The 21,145-nt window shown below is 41.6% G+C and overlaps 1 protein-coding gene across 1 annotated transcript in view; it reads left to right on the forward strand.

Annotated features, from left to right (window-relative positions):
* Positions 1-2,823: 2,823 nt before the first annotated feature.
* Positions 2,824-21,145, forward strand: part of mei-218 (meiotic 218) — a 183,133-nt gene continuing 164,811 nt past the window's right edge. Inside the window, exon 1 of the mRNA XM_067153363.2 lies at positions 2,824-3,067. Coding sequence (XP_067009464.1) covers positions 3,027-3,067 — 41 coding nt within the window. The 5' untranslated portion in view covers positions 2,824-3,026. The remainder of the gene's footprint in view (positions 3,068-21,145) is intronic.

Raw genomic sequence — 21,145 nt, forward strand, 5'->3', positions numbered from 1 at the left:
ACTCGCGCGGTAGTTTTATATTATCTTAGATGTTATTGATATTAAGAATGACACCATGCCTTTTCAGAAAAACCTGTCACTCTGGAGTTGTCTTCCTTGGTCATGTTATGTGGTTATCTTGTTCGAGTTGGGGAAGAAAATTCCAACTGTGAATCATGCTTGGGACAGATATCCTCGGCCACAACTGACAGTCCATTGATGTGCCTCATTAGGATGAAAGATCGTGGAGCAATATGCTACCCCTCAAAAAAATGTGTTTACTTTCTGCAAAATATGTTGAATTTTACGGGTCACTCATTACGTTATCTGGGAAGTACGAATTTAGTTTTAAAAATTTAAAGTTTTTGTTGTTCCAAAGTTCACTGAGGCATTTAAATGTGACTAGTGTGATCAGAAAGCACTGACTGCAACTCTCATTACAAAACTTGTAAAACCAATACTCGACAATGAAGCTCATACAATTACAGATGCTCATGACTTGGAAAAGAACTTCAGGACAAAGCCTTTAAGTTGGAAGATTTTAAAAATGTGAGTGATACGAGCAGTGATAATGGTAAGTCATTTTTAATGTATTACTTTTATTATTTATTGTACTTGATTTCGCCTAAAATAATTCCAAATACCACTTAAATATGCTTTACTTTACATCCAATCACTCGAAATCACATTTAGGTGGTCCCAACTTCATTATTTGTAGATTTTTACGTCTTTAAAAACCAACATGTACTATTAAGTGAATGTATTTCGCGCGAGCAGCATAGCACGATGTCGTGACCTACAGGGTGTTAAACTATAAAAATAAAATAATCCATTATTTACCTTGACATCACAGGATGGGGGAGGTTCGTGTCTGTGGATTGTCACTATTTTGAAAGATGCGGAACTGACGAACGAGCTACTGCTATATAAGCATAAGCATTTGACTGAACGAGGATAAGAATCGTAATTGCTGTCCAAACTTCTCCTGTAACAGCGTGTATCATAAATTATAAATTAAAGGTAAAGAAAAAAAAAAACAGATTTTCATGATCATGTATCAAAAGAACTGAACTACTTTACAAACTGCTGCGACTCGTTGGATACAAATATCCCAATTAGAACATGGGAAAGCAGCCTTTTCTTTACGCAATTCCATCAGCAGAACATCATGCCGATGACGCCAGTTCCCAAAGATTAAATTTGCAGATACTTCTATCCCTATCCGAATAAGAAAGGAACCAGTGCCGCTCGAAGTTCCTTGCCGGTGCCGTGCGGTTTTTGTTGATAGAAAGATGACTGGTGGTTTCGCTTATTAGGGGTGGCGTGCACCAACCAAGAGTAAGTTCTACTTCTGTAGTAAAGTACTCTTGAAGTCAGCATTCAGCGACTTCCACACGAGAGTAAATTACTTCCGAAGTATTTTAGTCCTTTCAGATACTCCTGGACTAAATTACTACAAGAGTAAAATGTTGAAGAGCACCATCTTGTAGTATATTACTAAAGAAGTAAATAACGTACGAATATAGGTTAGAATTTACTCTCACGTCGTGCATGGAGTAAGCTAAGTTTAGACTTGTTGACTAATGATAATATCGTGCCGTATATGAGAGGAAAGACGTTTCAAACGTGTTTATGGATTACTTAGATTATATTGACGATCTCGACGCAGTAAACGATGGGAAATGTAATAGTGCGTAGGCCTACAGTGCGTGAAAGGCGATAGTCGTGTAATGTGAACACGGCGAGTTTCAGGAACGTTTTTGGTCTTAGGAAGGAATTCTTTACTTTCCTTCTAAATGTACTTGGAGATCACTTACAGCTGAATTCTTGTCTTAATTTTGTTGTATATCTAAAATTACAGTTGCTGTGTGCCCTACGAGTGTTTCGTACCGGAACATTTCAGTACAGTTGCCGGTGATCTAATTAACGTTTAACGCACAACTGCTAGCCGTATCTTTCATCGCGTGGTTAAAGCAGTTGTTGAGGCTAAGAGGGAGGTACGCCTGCAAATGATGATGATCGTTCGGAAAATAAAAGGATATTCTTCACGTTGGCAGGTTTCCACACGTCGTGGGTGCAATTGACTGTGACTGCGCGCATATTCCCATTTATTGCCCTCTCGGTGACAACGGTGAACTTTCAGAAATCGGAAGAGGTTTTTTTTTTCAATTTGCTTAACGTCGCACCGGCACAGATAGGTCTTATGGCAACGATAGGGCAGGAAAGGCCTAGGGATTGGGAAGCGACCGTGGCCTTAAGGTAGGGCCTACCTGCCTGGTGTGAAAATGGGAAAATTTCGCTGTGGATGTAGGCCATCTGTATGAAGAAACCGCCATCAGTTTTAATTTTTCCCGCGTGTCCATGACTTTCTGCTTTGCTTCCTCTTCGCTTTTAAGTCCTTCTACAGAATCTTAACTTGCTTTTCACTGCGTTTTCCGTCATTCGAAGCATTGAATTCTTTCGCCACGACTTTCCATGAATTTCCTTTCTTATCCAGCATCTTTATGTTGTGTTTCTTACACCTTATATCCTTTGCATAGATGGTCATTATCTCTATTAACAAGCATTTATCTTTTTCGCTTACTTTTTTCCCCCGTTTCCTATCGCACATAACCTTATCTATTTGGATTTCTTTAAAGAAGATACACGAACACAGCACTACTCCGCGAGTAACGAACGCTACTTCTGTAGTAGTAACTAAAAGAGTAAATTGTACTTCAACTCTCCGACGTTACTTCCGGAGTAAATAACTCCCGTAGTAATTTACTTCTGTAGTATGGACTTCTTTAGTAAACGCTACTTCCGTAGTAATTTACTCCAAGATGGTGCACGCCACCCTAGGTGTTAATGAGCACCTGCTTTATCGTGTTTTCCGAACCTTGAACAACGTACCTGTATTGTAACTAAATATTGTCTACTTACTGTTATATACTCACTTTTCAAAGCCATCTTTAGAATAGCTATTTACATTTTCACAACCAGCTATTATAGACCCCTGTTGTTCAGCAGCTGCCGTAGGTACCAAAGGAAGATTGGACTATTGAAATATGGCAGCTCTGGGGTGGTTAAGTTACGAATTTGGAATAACGTAAGAATTCATTTGTGTGTTTCACTAAATATAAATATACAGTTGCATAGTTACTTAAAACATTTATTGGAGGGACTTATTGACGGCGCCAACGCAGCGAGATGATTTTTTAGTGTCACCCCTGAACACAAGAAAACTTCTCCTTCTTGTTGATGTGGATTGGGCTTTTAATTTAAATTTTGCCCACTAAGTTAGCTTGGGTAAATGGCTACAGTTAGATTTGATTTAGAATGTCAATAAGTCTATCTGTTCAATATCGAATAATTCACAGCAATATCACACAAAATGCTAGCACGTTTTCTTCCGTCACTTCTTCTTCATCTAGGGTAGACTAAACTTGGAACGTCATCTCCAACTCCAATATTCCAAACAACTACAGAGGATTACACATTAAAAAACACAGGGACACAGAACACAAGAAAACATCGACATCCCAAAATTTGTTTCATACTTTTCACTGAAACATCGTTTATAAACCGTAACTTCACAATTTAGGAACCTTAGTTTATATTTTAAATCTCAACGAGACCCGTGAGGCGAGGGGCGGGATTTCTCCTCACACATATTAACATAGGAACGTTAGTTCGTGAAAATAATACTAATAATTTTAAAAATTTAGAATGTAGGCGCCCATGAGAGGGGGTAGCATTTCCCCCTCACTGACCCTGGATACATCTTAGTTCGTGAAAATAATACTTTTTTTTTTTTAAAGTAGAAGATAGGTACCCATGGAGGGAGGAGCAGCATTTCCCCTCACTGATCATAGACTCATTAATATCAAGGCTATCGTAGCCTACCTCTCAAAGCAACCTATAGCGATAGTGGTAGGCCTACCTTCTGACAACCTATGGAATGTTCAGGCTTGCTCAAAACTCGCTGATATAGATGATATCTAAACAACCTCATCTACTTATGCTAATTTGAAAATGGTGCTCGGTCAGTTTGCCATAGCTTTGGATTAGTATTTTAATTTAGATTTATTCGTTTGGTTATAAGCTTCATGTACCGGGACTTTTGTGCAGGCTACTGAACTGGTTTAATGAAGTGCTGGTAAAATATAGTATTGTACCATATGTTTCATTTGTTCTGTGAGGGCAAGTTACTTTTATTGTATTATTATTATTATTATTATTATTATTATTATTATTACTGATATTATTATTGTGCCTTTGATGATGAGACATATTACAGTGCACTACGGTATGTCTTCTGGTATGGGCTAGAACAAATTTGTTACTTTCATTAACTTGTCTCAATCTCACCCTTGGCTTTGACAGTATGAAAGTGACTGAGATATGAGCGATGCTAGTACTGGTAACGTGATTACTTATGCAGCCAGCCTCTGTTATGAATGATATGAAAATTTCGCGCATAGGGTGCGCTTTGCAGAATAATATGTAATAGCAACTTCCGGCTTGATGAAAAAAGCAACGGGAAAATACCTCGCTCCTCATTTCCCTAGTATACCTCTTCAGTGATGCCTAGGGCATCTATGATAGCTGATGGCAGATCTGTTGAGGATCAAACCAGCATTGGGGCTGAATATTCAACATACATGATTATTATTATTATTATTATTATTATTATTTATTGTCTGTTTCCTCCACTTTGGGGTACGATAGATCAATCAATGGTTAGTGAGTGAGGCTTGTTTTCCTGTTCTCCCAGTATCTTTTCATCCTTTCAAATCTTGCCCTCTTCTCTTCTTCAGAAATTCTGTAAAGTCGTTTGGGCTTCACCCTGTCCTGAAACCTCTTTATTTTATCTTTGGTTATTTTCTTCGCAGTTCCATCTACATGCATCTCTTCTGTAATTTGGAACTCTTGTAGGTCCTTCTCAGTTTCCTTAAACCAGTTCGGCTGATCAGTAATACTGAGTCAGTAATACTGACAGTACTCATCAATATCGTAGCGACCTTACATGATCATTATCGCATCGACACAGATAGGTCTTATGGCGACGATGGGACAGGAAAGGGCTAGGAGTGGGAAGGAAGTGGCCGTGACCTTAATTAAGGTACAGCCGCAGTATTTGCCTGGTGTGAAAATGGGAAACCACGGAAAACCATCTTCAGGCCTGCCGACTGGGGTTCGACCCACTATCTCCCGAATACTGGATACTGGTTGCACTTAAGCGACTGCAGCTATCGAGCTTGGTTCTTCTTGTTTACGTTTTGTGCAGAGTGCTAGTATGATAGCTACACATGCTCATCTTTTATAATCCATTTTGATAGAATACTGCAATTTCAAGTTATAAATCTCATTCCGAATTGACCGTTATTGACTTTTTATTTGTACAGTAAGAATATCGCAATGATAAACAAGTGCGCTAGTTCCGACCAAAATATTGACAGTAATAATGATCATGAGTGTTGTTTGATATGGGTTTCATGGCTGCTCCATATTCCAGGATTGGCCTCATCAGTGATAAATAGCCCAATGCCTTCGCCTGGGAACTGCTGCCTTGAGCAGCCTCGTTATAAAATGTAAAGACTTTTTGGTAGCTGCATTTCCTACGCAGACTCTTAGGTATTTGCATGAGTCACCCTTCACAAGTGCATCAGATCCAAGACTTACCGAAAACCCTCTTGCCTTTGTATGCTCCACATTCTTTTGTGCATTTTTGTGAATTCATTTTTACTTTGTTGTCAAGTGCCCTCGTATGCAATATGTTTAGATTGGCTTGTAATGATCTGCTTTCATTAGAGTTTAGGATTTTTCAGTACAGTATGTTGTATAATCATCTGCAAAATAATCAGCAGTCACTTCATATTTTGTTTGGCAAATTGCGTTAAACACCATAAATAAAAGTGGTCTAATAACATTACCCTGCACAACTTCTGATGTTATAGCAACTTCGTCAGAGTATTTACTTCCTGCTTTTACTCCCTACGTGCAGTTTGTCATCAATCCTCAGATCCACAGAACTACCCTTTTATAATTCTCTGTTTCTGCCAGTTTTTAGGTAAGGATATTGTGTGATTCTATAAACCTCAAAAAAAAAGTTTGCTATATTGTGGGATTAGCACATTATATGGTAGGGCATGTGTAGTTATAGTCATGTTGTAAGTGGTAGTGAGCATTGTATACAAACAAATAATTCAATTGCTAGTTTACAATACAGTAGATTCTGCCTATGGTCTGTGTTGAGCCTGGGGTGAATTATGCTATTTCAGGTGAAGACTGGTAGTAGTGTATAGCCTACAGTGCAGTACAAGCTTCAGCTAGTGTTTTTGTTTCATGTGCAATGTGTATTTCCCAGTTTAACAAAGCCAGAATTGCGGCTTGATTCAGGGTAGACATACACAAGCAGCAGTATCATGCATCTTAGTGGTTACCCAAAGTGCAGCATCAAAAACATGGAAAAGGTTCCATGTGAGGCTCCTCGCTTTCATCTTTCCTATCTGACCTCGCTTGGTCAACCCTTGTTCTTTTCCAACTTCAGCCCAACAGTATTAGCTTTGCGAGGCCTGGGGTGTCTTTAATTTTCACACCCTTCTTGGTCTTTGCCTTTCTTTGGCTTATACCTTCATTTTTCCAAGTGTTGGATACCTTCCATTTTTTCCCTCTGATTAGTGTTAATAGAGGATGGTTGCCCAGTTGTACTTCCTCTTTAAACAATAATCACCACCACTTCACCAAACATGAACTGCATTGTGCATGCATAGGACAGGTTGAAAGCAGCCTTTTTACATTTAAAAATCCACAACCTCCATAGACAATCCCAGACCTCATTAATGTTGCACAGATGGAGTGGAACCTTCTTCCTCAAGATGTTGCCTGATCGCAAGCCTGCCACAGAGTATCAGAGAACTAAACATTGCCAGAAGAGGTCATACACAGTACTAAGGCAAAGTGAAGAAGGGACAACCTTCACTATAAAAAGAAAAAAATGTAAAAAATTGTAACCTTTTCGTTATTACTGTATAGTTGCATTAAATATGGAAGAAAAATGTTTGAGTTTGTAAAAGTTTTCCTTTCCAGGTTGTATGTCTCTGTGATACAATAAACAACATTCTGTAACTTTATTATTGCATTACAACCTTGATATTCCAAACTATTTTTTGTAGTCTATAGATCAAAAGCTTTAGCAAAATCAATTACATTATTGTCAGCTTGAACATCTTTGTCTAATGACTCATTAAAATCCTGAAAGTGCAGAAACATCTGGTTCTTGCAGGAAAATCTTTTCTAAAACCATGTTGCTTGTCGTTAAACTACAAAATATTGTGAAATAAGGTGTTCCATTCTATTGTTTACATACAGTGGATGCTAGACTACTGGCCTGTAGTTGTGGAGTTGTCCAACAGCTTTCTGTTCCTCCACCCCCTCCTCTTTCTATTGTTTACATACAGTGGATGCTAGACTAATGGCCTGTAGTTGTGGAGTTGTCCAACAGCTTTCTGTTCCCCCACCCCCTCCTCCTTCAAAAACAAGACCAAAATGGCTTTCTTCCTGTTAATAATGGTTTGAGTATTTTTGATAGATCCATTGAATAGTATTTTCAAGTAGCATAAAAATAGCTATACCTCCCAGCTGAAGAACCTCCCTAACAACTTTCATAGACCCTGCTGACTTATTTTTCTTTAACTTCATTCTTTTCAGAATTTCTCTGCAGCTAATTTGGAATAGAGAACAATTGGTGTTACTATTAATAACTACCACCAAGTTTGCCCATTAAGCACATTCCACAAGTATTTACTTTATTAACTATAACTAGATAATCAGTAAATCATCATCTCTGGACAATATCAATGACATATCATGACCAATTTCTTTCCTTCTCCTAACATAATTATGGAGATTTTTACATTCATCTCCTCTAGAAGACACCCCCTCTAGGGACACCATGACCTTGAAGTCGGTGTGGGGGCTTGTGTGCTTGTTGATCCCGAGGGCTGTGCCAGCTCAGGGTTACCCATGCTGGATAGGCCTCGGTGTAGGGCCAGACTAACAAGGTGTCCCCCGAGTTGCTTGAGAGGTGTCTGTGCTCTTAATTTTTCATCACTATTTCTACCCTTCTATTCTCACCATCTTTAATTTCATTCCTCTTCCTGTCTGGCCAACCTCTCTGCCTCGGGTAGATTAGGTTAGACATTACAGAGAAAAAAAAAAAAAAAAAATTAAAAAAATTAAATTAAAAAATAATTAGGTTAGTACGGAGGTTTTATCCTCCCCCAATCACAAGTTTCGGGTCGTGGCGAGGTGATGCATGGCTACTGGGAGAGTAGTTCCAAGCGACCCCCTCCAGATACCGGGCGCCCTCTGGAGTATATAGCCTTGCCTCCGGTAAATCTCCTTGGCTCTGCCGGAGGTCGACCTCTTATTTCCGTGAGTACTCGTGGGACAAAAGACGGAACCTCTTTCTCTTCCTTCTTTTACAAAGGGTGGCACCCTTCAAAAAACAGCGTCAAATATAGGTAAAAAACGTAAGCGGTATACTCCAGTTCCTGTAGACTACATGAGTGACGAACGTCTTCCTCGATTCCTGGTTGCTTCCAGGGTCGATGGTAAAAGTTTCCTTGACGAATGTCCTTTTATGATAAGCAATTCAATCGAAGAAATTGTTGCTGGTGAAGTCGACGAGATGCGCAAGCTCCGAGATGGATCCGTACTTATCAAGACATCTACGGCTGAACAGTCCAGACGGCTACTTAAAGCCAAGTTATTCGGTAAGGTAGAGGTGAAAATCGAGAAGCACCAAACCCTTAACTCCTGCAAGGGAGTTATATTCCACAGGGATTTGGTTAAGTCTTCCGATGATACAATGATCCGGTACCTAGCACGTCGGGGCGTAACCGACGTGAAGAGGTTGAAGAGGCGTGTGGGTGATAAGCTACTCGATACGGGTGCTTTCATCTTTACCTTCGACGCTGAGACCATACCTGAACGAATAAAAGTAGCTATGTATCGTCTGACTGTTCGTCCGTACATTCCGGCACCAATGAGGTGTTATAACTGTCAAAAGTTTGGCCACACCTCATTGCGATGTACAGGTTCGACGACCTGCAAAATGTGTGGGAAGTGCGAGCATGCTGGGGTTGAATGCACACCACCACCTGTGTGCGTCAACTGCCCAGGTACGCATGCTCCAATCTCCAAGGAGTGCCCCACATTCAAGCGGGAGAAGAAGATCCAGGAGATAAAAACGCTGGATAAGCTATCTTATCCAGACGCCCGGAGGAAGTTCAAGTCCATGGCTGCTCCGGAGTTCTCCATCTCATTCGCGGAAAAGGTCGCAAACGTACGGATCACTCCACAGAGTTTTGTACACAACACCGGTACTGAAAATGCATTGAAAAGTCAAAGCCAGCAACAAAATTCAGTAAGTAAAGAAACTGGAGTTTCACCATGTGAAAAACCGAAAAGAGCGTTACTGTCGACGTTGCCTGGGAAGGGCCCTTCCCAGGAACGTTCGGCTGGGAAGTCCTCCCCCAACAGGGCGGGGGGAAAGACTTCCCCAAATAGGGCTGGAAAGTCCAGCCCTCCTTCCAATGCCCAGATCGTAAAGGAGGAGAAGGTGAAGCCACAGAGCTCCCTTAAAAAATTGGAGAAGAAGCCTTCTCCAACTCAGTCGGGGTCCACAGGATCACCGAAGAAATCCGGCAAGCCATCTGCCGGCTCTCCTCCCAAAAAGATAGAAACGGTAACTGAATTGCTACGTTATGATACAATGTTAATTTTTTGCCTGTATTCAATGTGCTAGTTGTTTTAAGATCTTCGCAAATTGGCTGATGATGACACTTAAAATGTGTTGAAACCGGTCCCATTAAACAGGTTGTAACTACTTTTTACCATCTTATTACGGAGTATTGAAAGGTGGATCCTAACCTATAATATTGTACATCTTATTTCTCTATTCAATACGGAACAATAATGAAGTTTTTAACTTTAAATGTCTACAGGAATCTCGCTTGAGACCTGGACACGACACGACTATGAGAGGATATCGTCTTTATTCCAAAGACAGAGTAGCTGTGGATGGCGCGGCAACTGGGGGCGTTTGTACCCTAGTTCGCTCCGACATCTTCAGCGAAGAAGTACCGCTCCGTACTCAGCTAGATGCAGTTGCAGTTCGCACTCCGTTGCCAGTAATGACAACGGTTTGCAACGTGTACTTTCCACCGGATTATAACCTTGATATGCATGCACTACAAGATTTGATCGCTCAGTTGCCTCCTCCTTTCCTCATGCTGGGGGATGTGAACGCCCGTAACACACTATGGGGTTCTCCGTCTTCCTGTTCTAGGGGGAGGAAGCTCGAGCGAATGATCAACCTATTTGATCTTTGTGTGCTCAATACAGGGGAACCGACACATTTCAGTAGCGCGCATGGCACATTCTCAAACCTGGATGTCACTTTGTGTAGCCGTGCGCTAGTTCCCCTGCTACGGTGGCAAGTTCACGACGACCTCTGTGATAGTGACCACTTCCCGATAATTCTGTCTCTCTTGAATCAAAGACAGTCCGAAGTACCCAAGCGCTGGTTACTTCGGCGGGCAAATTGGCCAGAATTTACAAAACGCGCAGTGATGGCTGATGATATGCTGGAGTCTGTTGACGACCACGTCTCTTCCATTACTACTGGAATTTTGGCTGCTGCAGAGGAAACAATTCCTTCCTCGTCTGGTATTCGTCGCCGGAAGCAGGTCCCATGGTGGACGGACGAAATTGCAGCAGCCATACGTGATCGCTGACGGGCTTTTAAACATTATCGTCGGAATCCTACGATGGCCAATCATATCGCATTTAAGCGTCTGCGCGCGAAGGCCCGCTTTTTGATTCGAGAAAGTAAGAAAGCTATGTGGGAAAAGTATGTGTCATCCATCACGGCACATACTCCGTCATCACAAGTGTGGACAAAACTCCGCCGAATTGTCGGAGTACAGAATGTGCCCTCAGTACCCGGAATCTCCATTAATGGAGATATAGTTACGATTCCTTCAGTCATTGCAGACCACATCGCGTCACATTTCGCAGATACGTCCAGCTCTAGGAGATACGACCCTGCATTTCTTCCAATTAAGCGCGAAGCAGAGGCCCACCATCTCTCTTTTGCCTCTAGTGCTTCGCATCCCTACAACGTGCCCTTCACGGAGTGGGAGTTGCGAAGTGCACTTGCGCTATGCAGAGATACGGCTCCTGGACCGGACAAAATCCATAATCAAATGCTTAAGCATTTGAGTGACAGATGTCTCAAGGATATCCTCACCCTATTCAACAGAATATGGAGTGAGGGAGTGTTTCCATCTCAATGGCGTGAGGGAATTGTAATACCAATTCCCAAGCCAGGTAAAGATCCAAAACTTCTGGATAGTTATAGGCCAATATGCCTTACAAATGGCCTCTGTAAGCTATTTGAAAGGATGGTTAACCGGCGTCTTGTGTGGGCCATGGAAAGGGAGGGCCTCTTGTCTAACTACCAGTGTGGTTTTCGCTCTCATCGGTCTGCCACTGATCATCTGGTCAGACTGGAGAGCGCCATTCAGGAGGCCTTTCTCCGGAAGGAACACCTAGTCGCCGTGTTTTTTGACCTGGAAAAAGCTTACGATACTACCTGGCGATATGGGATTCTCTCCACTCTACACCAGTGGGGTTTTTGGGGAAATTTGCCAACGTTTATTGAGAACTTCATGTCCCTCCGTCTCTTTCGAGTCCGAGTAGGGAATGCATTTTCTCAATATTACGTTCAGGAAAATGGAGTACCTCAGGGATCGGTACTGAGTGTCACGCTGTTCGCAATCGCCATCAACGGCATAGTTGCCGCTGCTGGGCCCGCAGTCGTTCCATCGCTGTATGTAGACGACTTAGCTCTACATTACAGCTCCGGAAGGGTGGCGTTTGCTGAGAGACAGCTACAGCAAGCTATTAACCGAGTCGACAGATGGGCCCTGCAACATGGTTTTCGATTTTCAGCAGCGAAAACCTCAGTTGTACACTTCTGTCGACGTCGACTTGTGCATCCCGAACCAGAGCTCCGCTTGCGAAACAGTGTCTTACCAGTGGTTGACAGCTGCAAATTCCTGGGTCTCCATTTTGATAAGAGACTTACGTGGCAGCCCCACATCCGTCAGTTAAAGGTTGCCTGCATGAAGAGACTTAACATGCTTAAGTTTCTCAGCGGTACTTCGTGGGGGGCTGACCGTGCGGTACTGCTACGATTTTACACGGCGACGGTCCTCTCCCGAATTGACTATGGAAGTGCGGCTTATGGCTCAGCATCAAAATCTACGCTGAGCCTTTTAGACAGTATTCACCATAGTGGAGTAAGGCTGGCAACGGGTGCTTTCCGTACTAGCCCCATTCCCAGCCTGCTCGCTGAAGCGGGAGTTCCACCTTTACGGATAAGGAGGCAGCAGTTACTCCTAACGTACGCTGCCAAAATTCGTGAAATGCCGCTACATCCAAGCTATCAATGCATTTATCGCACCCAATACCACCAGCGGTGCCAAGACCGGCCGAATGCCACACGGCCGGTTGGGTTTCGGATTGATAGCTTATGTCATGATTTGAATATTGATATCGGTGGTTGTCTTGAACGAACTCTTAGCGAGGTACCTCCGTGGTTGGTTCCGCGACCGGATATACGTCTAGATTTACTCCGTGGACCCAAGGTGAACACGGATTCCTCCGTTCATCGGAGGTATTTCCAGGACTTTGTTCACCAATATCTGGCTGCGAGACTTATCTTCACGGATGGTTCTAAAATCGGAGATAATGTTGGTTGCTCTTTTGTCATTGATGATATGAGTACAAAGGTCTCGCTCCCTAAAGTATGTAGCGTGTATACTGCAGAGCTTTACGCCATTTTAGAGGCTCTGCAGTTTGCACTGCGTGACGAAAGAAACCACTTTCTGTTGTGTACCGATTCGTTAAGCTCTCTGCAGTCTATTGAAACCTGTTTCTCGCAACACCCACTGGTGCAGCGGATACATGACCTTCTAGCCAGGTTAAGCGATGCTAGCACCAGAATTACTTTCGCGTGGCTTCCAAGCCACGTTGGGATTGCGGGAAACGAACTTGCGGATGAAGCAGCAAAGGAAGCTGCACTTTTACCTCCAAGACCCGTCAATGTACCTGCTAAGGATATTTGTTCTCAGCTACGTCGAACCATCTTGGCGTTATGGGAATCGGAGTGGCTAGATATCCGAACTCCCAACAAGCTGAGAGCAATTAAGAAGACAACTACCGTGTGGCGGTCCTCTTTCCGACCTTCACGGAGAGAGGCCATAGTACTGTGCAGGCTGAGGATAGGTCATTTACGATCCACGCACTCTTATCTCCTAAAGAGGGAAGACCCCCCAGTGTGTTCTTGTGGTGCCGAATTCACCGTGGCCCACATCCTCACAGAGTGCGCCGATCTCTCTGGCCTAAGACGGAGCCTCGGCCTGCAGGAAACACTCGAACGCATACTAGCCGATGACGCGACTACTGCTGATCTCGTCATCCGCTTTATGTGCGACAGTGGACTGATCAAGGGTATGTAAAGTGTACTGTTACTCAGGGAACGTACGTTCCCTTTTGATACGTTAGTAATCCTTTCGGCCTAATACTATAATTGTTTTTTGTTTTATTTTGTACTGCTTTTCCAAATTCCTTTGTTGAATAAATAATTTTGTTTTATATTTTAAATTTCTTTTCCACTTATTTGTTCAGAGAGGATGATTACCTCGTTGTACTTCCTCTTAAAACAAAAATCACCACCACCACCACCACCTCTAGAAGACAAGCAGTTTTTTCATTTTGAAGGAGTTCTTCAGAAATTTTGGGAAATCCATTCACATGCTCCAAACACTGAAGTGTCTTGTTGAATGCTTTTAATTTTCTGTTGTAGTACTCCAGATCTGGGTTCTGTTTTAGTCAGTTATAAGGTACAAACTCTTCAATAGCCTTGCTCAAAATAATTACAAAATGATCCAACATCACATTGCATGTTTTAGTCATTTATAAGGCACAAACTCTTAAATAGCCTTGCTCAAAATAATTAAAAAATGATCCCACATCACATCGCATTCATATACCCCCATTCAGATGCCCAGCTTGGAAATATTTTATGTATGAATTTTTGCCATTCAATCTGGAGATCAGCCGTACTGTACTGGTATACTTTTACTTTTTCCCCATTATCTAGTTGTGGAGCTAAGGGATATTTAATAAAACTTTAATTCTACTGCTAATTGATGGTATTTCCTTGTATTTTCATACAGCTACCATAATACATGTCATCAGGTCTTACTAGATAAGCATTTGATGTAATATTGCCTGTGGTAAGAAAGCCTATTACTTGGTTAAGTCCACTATCCCTAATTAGCTTCTTTACTGTGATCTGACTGTAACCCTTCCCTGAAGTTATTCTTGTACATAGATTACTTCAGCCACTTTAATCAGCAGGAAACATTAATCATTTCATTGGCAAGGTAGAATAAAACAAATGTTTTCACAGAAGTTGGTTTATCGTGGTTTCCCATTTTCACACTAGGCAAATGCTGGGGATGTACATTAATCAAAGTCATGGCCATGACCTCCCTTTCCCGTCCTTCTGTACCCGATTGCCTTTGATGTGCTAGTGCAACGTTAAACCATTAATAAAAAGTTTACAATTTATTTTGCAATGTTCAAATGCTTCATTTTAAAGTACTAAATGCTTGGTTTTAATAAAATTCATCATGAGAACATTGCCTACATTCTGTGCTTCCCTCTTATTTCCGAGGTTCTGTTTCCTTTTGAAAGCAACGTAATTAACATGGGAGGAAGTGGAAGTACCATTGAGAAAGGTGAAAGACAGGAAGGCACCAGGTTTAGATCAGGCGAGTGTGGAGATGGTGAGAGCAGCTGAAGAGGTGGCGAAACAGTGGCAGTTTCAAGTGATGAGAGTTGTATGGAAGGAGAGAAAGATCCCAGAAGACTGGAAGAGGGAGCAATTATTGTACCTATCTTCAAGGAAGCAATTAGAAGGAAGTGTAAAAACTATTCGGGAGTTACTCTAATATGTCACCGTGCAAAACTTTTTAGAAGTTTCTTGAAGTACAGATTTGAGCTACAATAGGAGGAGGTCTGAAAGAAGAATAGTATGGCTTCAGACCTGGAAGATCTGTAGATTTCATATTTGCAACAAGACAGCTACAAGAATGGCATTATGTATACGAAGATGATTTACTGATGACAGCCTTAGATACTGAAAAGGAATATGATAATGTGTGTAGAACAAGATATTGAAGGCCCCAGAAAACAAATGAGTTGGGAAACAGACTATATGGAGGGTAAAAGAGATTTATCAAGGGAGTATGAGTTGTGTAAAAGTATGAGGAGAGAGAACAGATTGGCTAGAACAGAAGAATGATTTAGAATAGTTAAGTGCACCCTCACCATTACTTTTCACTGAAGGGATGGATGTTTTAACAATGAGAATGGCAGAGGAAATTGAGGGAAGAAAAATGAAAGCATGGTGTTTGCAGATATTTTCACAGTTTGAGGAATTAGAGTGGAGGAAATTCAGGATCAATTGAAACATGGGCTGAAAGACTACAAAGATATGGCATGAAATTTAGTATAAAGAAGTGTGAGTGGTTCTTACAACCAGGAAGGAGGATAGACCAACAAATGGAGTAATGATTGGTGGGGAAAAACTGAGGAACTTAAAGTACAGTATCTAGGCAACTTAATACAGGAAGGTGGACTAAACAAAAAAGACTAAGTGAGTGGGGGAGACAAGCAGAAATTTCCTCAAAAATTTTAGAGGTCTAATGTGGAGTAAAGATGTCCCCCAAAACAGTGAAAGAATGATACACCAGATGTGCTATATCCTAATTCAGACATTTGCTTTAGGAACTTGGGTAATGAGTAGAGCTAGAAATTTTAAGTGCATAATTAGGGTCAAAAAGGAGCAATAATTTTGTTTTAAAAGGTGCAAATTTAAAACTACAAACTGTATTAAAACCAATAACATTACATATTATGACACAAATTCACACATGTATTAAAAATTCCTCCTAAAGACAGTCCCAAAACACAGTGTTATTAAAGTCGCTTGTCCAGGAATGGGTATTTATGTATTCATTCTTTTCATCAGTGAAGCTGCGCTTCCACTCACTAAGTAAACTCTTGTATGTCGAAAAGGAATGTTCCACGTCAGCGGACATAAATGGTGCATATTTTGTTTGGATTCGGTAATGTATACTGCTAATAATAAGAGTTGGCGTCTGACATTCCTTAGAGGGAGGTCCGTTTACTGCCTGCCGAGGCGGGATAAAGGGAGTGGCTGTGTGGTTGCCATGGAAACGAGGATGGGGCGACTGCGGTTGCCATGGAGATAACACTTCAGGGCAGCTCGTCTTGCTGGGAGTTGCCAAACCTGTCACTGTCAGTGATAAGAACCTGATTGTTTGTATAAGAGTGATCGCAAATGGGACGACACCGCCTAGCCAGGTAGTCTACAACAGATCACAGCGGCCAGAATGAAGGAGGAAACAAGTGAGCCGGAAGCGAGGGGTAAGAGCATGTAGAAAGGAATGCTGGAATGTGGCAACATTGTGAAATGGCACGTGCAGTGCTCCTCCCTCCAACCTTACCTATCAGACACCAACTCTTATTATTAGCAGTATAGATCCTTGTTTGTTGCAAAATCATCAACATTAGTCTTTATGGTTAAGTTCTTCTCCACCTTCTGCTTTTTAGTACCCTCCAGTGCTTCCTTCCCATCTATCAGTACAGCCCATTGCACGTATTTCTGAGGACATTGATCCTTCAGTTTTGTAATGGTAGTTCACAGGAAAGAGTGGCCATGCACAGTAAAATGTTCATCTTGCAATTCCTGTTTAGGAGCTAGTTCTTTGTCCGTTGTCACAGCTGAGGAATCCTTTGGTAAAGCATCTAAGAATCACATGTATCCTTAAAAATAGTTTAAAAGATAAACACAGAATTCTTCAACCCACTACCCATCCAGTGAGAACTGAGGAAAGTGGAAGAGGAAGTCGTGTAATTTCAACATAAATATTGTATCCTAGCAGGAGCTTTTTTCAGAATTTTCTTAGTGAAAATGACAAATTAATTTGCATATCAATCCATCAGCGCTGATCTGCATTTAGGGGAGTCACCTAGTTGGCTGATTCCCTATCTGTTGTTTACCTAGTCTTTTCTTAAATACTTTCAAAGAATTTGGAAATTTATTAAACACATCCCTTGGTAAATTATTCCATTCCCTAATTCCTCTTCTTATTACCAAATATTTGCCCCAGTGTGTCCTCTTGAATTCCAACTTTTGTGTTTACAAATTAATGGTAGGATAGATATTATGGGCAGCTTCCATATGAAACAACAAACTTATTGAAAACACTAATTAGATTTTTAAATACATACAATTTTGTTGATGGGACACATGTGAGTGCTAACCTGAAGAGCTTAAATAGATAACACAGACATTCTAGCCATCTTGAAACATTGTATATAATATTATAATTATTCCTACTTTTAAAAACACCACTCAACTTATCGTAATCTATGATCTTCATATCCGTATTGACGAACTACATGTCAGGGATTGAGACGCCATCTATTCCCTCTATCGGTGTATCATTCTGTGACAGAGACTAGCAGAGAGTTGTCTATCTGTTAAACCAGAGAGTTTGTACTAACAATAATAAAGAGATTTGTTTATAACTTGTAAACGGTTGTTACTCGCGTGGAAAAAATATAATACTGGTGCCGAAAACCCTGGAAACGAAGAACCATCAACACTAACATTAAAGACAGCTACACTGAATGGATATCTGCAAGAGGTTTCTCTTTCCTTCACGCCGTGAGTATTTACATCACAAGAGTATAAAAATCACGACAAACGGCAGATGAGTAGATCACATTCTATTTATTCTGTAATATTTAATTAGGAAAATTGTTGTAAAACGAAGAATGTTGGATGAAGAGGGTTGTAGTAAAGGGAAGCATGCCTATTGAGAAATGGTCAAGCGTACATAGAAGGTTATATGTGTATGACATCTTAGAAGCCGAGAGCAACCATCTTGAATATTAATACACACATAATCTGGTAGTATACGAAGGTCATCCACGAATCAGTAAGGTACAGGTGCTGCCATCTGTTGGCAAGCAATACAATTACATAAGATTCATAAACATCTGTCGGCGCATATCGCACACTTCTCCATCACTGCCATACTAGCCCACTTCAGGTCAACTTTCCCTCGAGTTTCACGATGACGGAGAATGAACAGCTTCTTAATACACTTAAAAGGACACAAAAGACCCACCGGTCGAATGTTACATGTTTCTCCACGTACCTGAATGAAGTTAACGACTCGACGGAACAGGATGAAATAGCTCGCGCTCTTGACCGCTTACAAGACACACTACAAAAACTATTAATCCTGGACGAACAAGTAAGTACACAATTTGTTGAATGATGATGAGTATGAGACGGACGCACAGGATTGCGAGCAATATATTGACCGCTCGAAGTATGCAATACGGAAAGCCACTAATCTCATTAAAGAGAAGTGTGAGGACAACACTCAAGCCACCGTTGATTCAATTACACAACCTCCAATCACTCAAGATGTTAAACTATCTACTATCAGATTTGAACCTTTCGCAGGCGATATTGAGACATGGCCCAGGTTCTGGGAACAATTCCTGTCTTCTGTGGACAACAACGCACATCTTTCAACCATTAATAAACACGTGTTTCTCCGAGGTTACCTAGAGGGTGAACCTAAACTTCTGGTTGACGGAATAGCGGTCACGGCAGATAACTACGACCGAACGAAGCGGATTCTTCATTCAAGATACGGTGACACGGACCGAATCATACAAAGCCACTTAGATTTATTGGAAAATTTAGAACCTGCCACTTCGGATAGCCCAGCGATGTTAAACACTACCTACATTGAGTGCCATCAACGATTAGAAGCACTAAGAGCACTAGGTGAAAACATAGACGCGTTCGGACGGATATTAGCACCCAAACTGCTGAGAGCATTCCCAGAAGACTTTTGCCACCGCTGGCTAATTCATGCAAAAAGAAATGGCTTACAGGAAGGCAACCTTCCACATTTAATGGAATTTCTACCGAGTTCGATAGCTGCAGTCGCTTAAGTGCGGCCAGTATCGAGTATTTGGGAGATAGTAGGTTCGAACCCCACTGTCGGCAGCCCTGAAAATGGTTTTCCGTGGTTTCCCATTTTTGCACCAGGCAAATGCTGGGGCTGTACCTTTATTAAGGCCATGGCCGCTTCCTTCCCACTCCTAGCCCTTTCCTGTCCCATCGTCCCAGTAAGACCTATCTGTGTCGGTGCGACATAAAAAAACAACTAGCAAAAAAAAAAAAAATTAATGGAATTTCTAAATGAAGAAATTCAAGGAGCTCTAGCTGCTCAACAGATACGTGGTGATGCTACTCAACCACTGAACTACATGCCAATGGCAGCCGCTCTTCAAGTGAATACGAAGACCAATACAGCTATTCTGCGTGTATTGTGAGAAGAATTTCGGACATTGGGGCCAAGACTGTCATCAAATGAAAGATATCCAGTCAAGAACCGAAAAACTGAGAGCTACGAATCATTGTTTTCTATGCTTAAGGCGAGGTCATAACAAAGGTCAATGTTTCAAATGCAGGAAGGCATTTTGCACTAAATGTAAAGAGCAATACCATGTCTCTATCTGCAATAGAAACGACAGCTTGCAGACATCAGTTGGCAAGATTTCAGTTACGACTCCAAACTTCACGTACTTACAAAGGATCAAAGGCCAACAGGGAGAAACAAACTAACGCGCTGCATACTGGATTCGGGAAGTCAGTCGAGCTTCATTCACAGTTCCTTAATACATTAACTGGAACAATGTCACCGGTAACACGAGTCTAGAAATCACTGCTTTTGAAGCATCCTCTAGCACTGCAGAAAAAAGAAGAGAAGTCAGCTTTGACATCATGGGATACTCAACAATGGCCTTGATTACCGTTATGGCTTTCAAACGTAATAATACATATTCAGCCCAACCAACACCGCCGCAAGACATCGGAGTTCTGGCTTCGGTCAGGAAGGTAAAACTAGCTGATCCACGAGACGAATCTAACGAAGACCTACCTATAGAAGTTCTTACAGGTGCGGATTACTATTGGAAGATCGTGACTTCAAAACAGCCAATTACAGTGTCGCCTTCACTGGTCCTGCTTTCCACAATTTTCGGACACATACTTAGTGGGAACAGATCAAGTACTATAGTCAAACAAACCACAGTACATCACATTTCAATGCACAAAGACGTGGTATTGGACAACGTTGTTAGACGGTTCCGGGAGCTAGAGTCTATCGAGATACAAGCGAAGGCCACCAGAACGCCCCTGGCGAAAGATAAGCTTATCCTTCAAGAGTTTCATGACAGTTACTGCATTAAAGATGGAAGGAGAGTAGTGTCACTTCCTAGGAAGAAGGATGTTCAGTTTTCAAGTAATCTCCCCACAGCAAGAAAATGGTTTCAAGCCCTAGAGATGAGACTAAAGAGAGATGGAGATTTTTGCGACATGTATCATAAGCATATGCTAGACTACTTTGCTAAAGACCAGATAGAGAGCGTGCCTGCAAACGCTTCATCTGAAAATGTGTTCTACTTGCCACATCATGCTGTGAAGAAGAAAACCGGTAATGTTACTAAGTTCAGGATTGTATTTGATGCATCATCGCATGAAAAGGGGTCACCGTCCTTAAATGATGCCCTAGAAACTGGACCAGACTTACTGCCCGAAATTCTTGCTACCCTATTACGTTTTCGGCAGTATCATAATGCAATAGTTTCAGATGGAAGCCAAGCATTTCTCCAAATTTATCTAAATGAGAAAGACTGCAACTTAACTAGATTTCTGTGGTATCGCATAAATTCAGATGGCCCTGGAGACTATCAGGTGACACAAGAGATCATTGCATATCGCTTCACACATCTTCCCTTCGGCCTCGCAAGCAGCCCATTCCTATTATCTGCCACTTTAAGTGAACTAGCTTCACTTCATAAGGAAACGTACCCGTTAGCGACAGCTCTTATTGACAAATCAACCTTCAAGGATGATTTCACA

The sequence above is a fragment of the Anabrus simplex genome, chromosome 9 (genome assembly GCF_040414725.1).
Source record: "Anabrus simplex isolate iqAnaSimp1 chromosome 9, ASM4041472v1, whole genome shotgun sequence".
Lineage (NCBI taxonomy): Eukaryota > Metazoa > Arthropoda > Insecta > Orthoptera > Tettigoniidae > Anabrus > Anabrus simplex.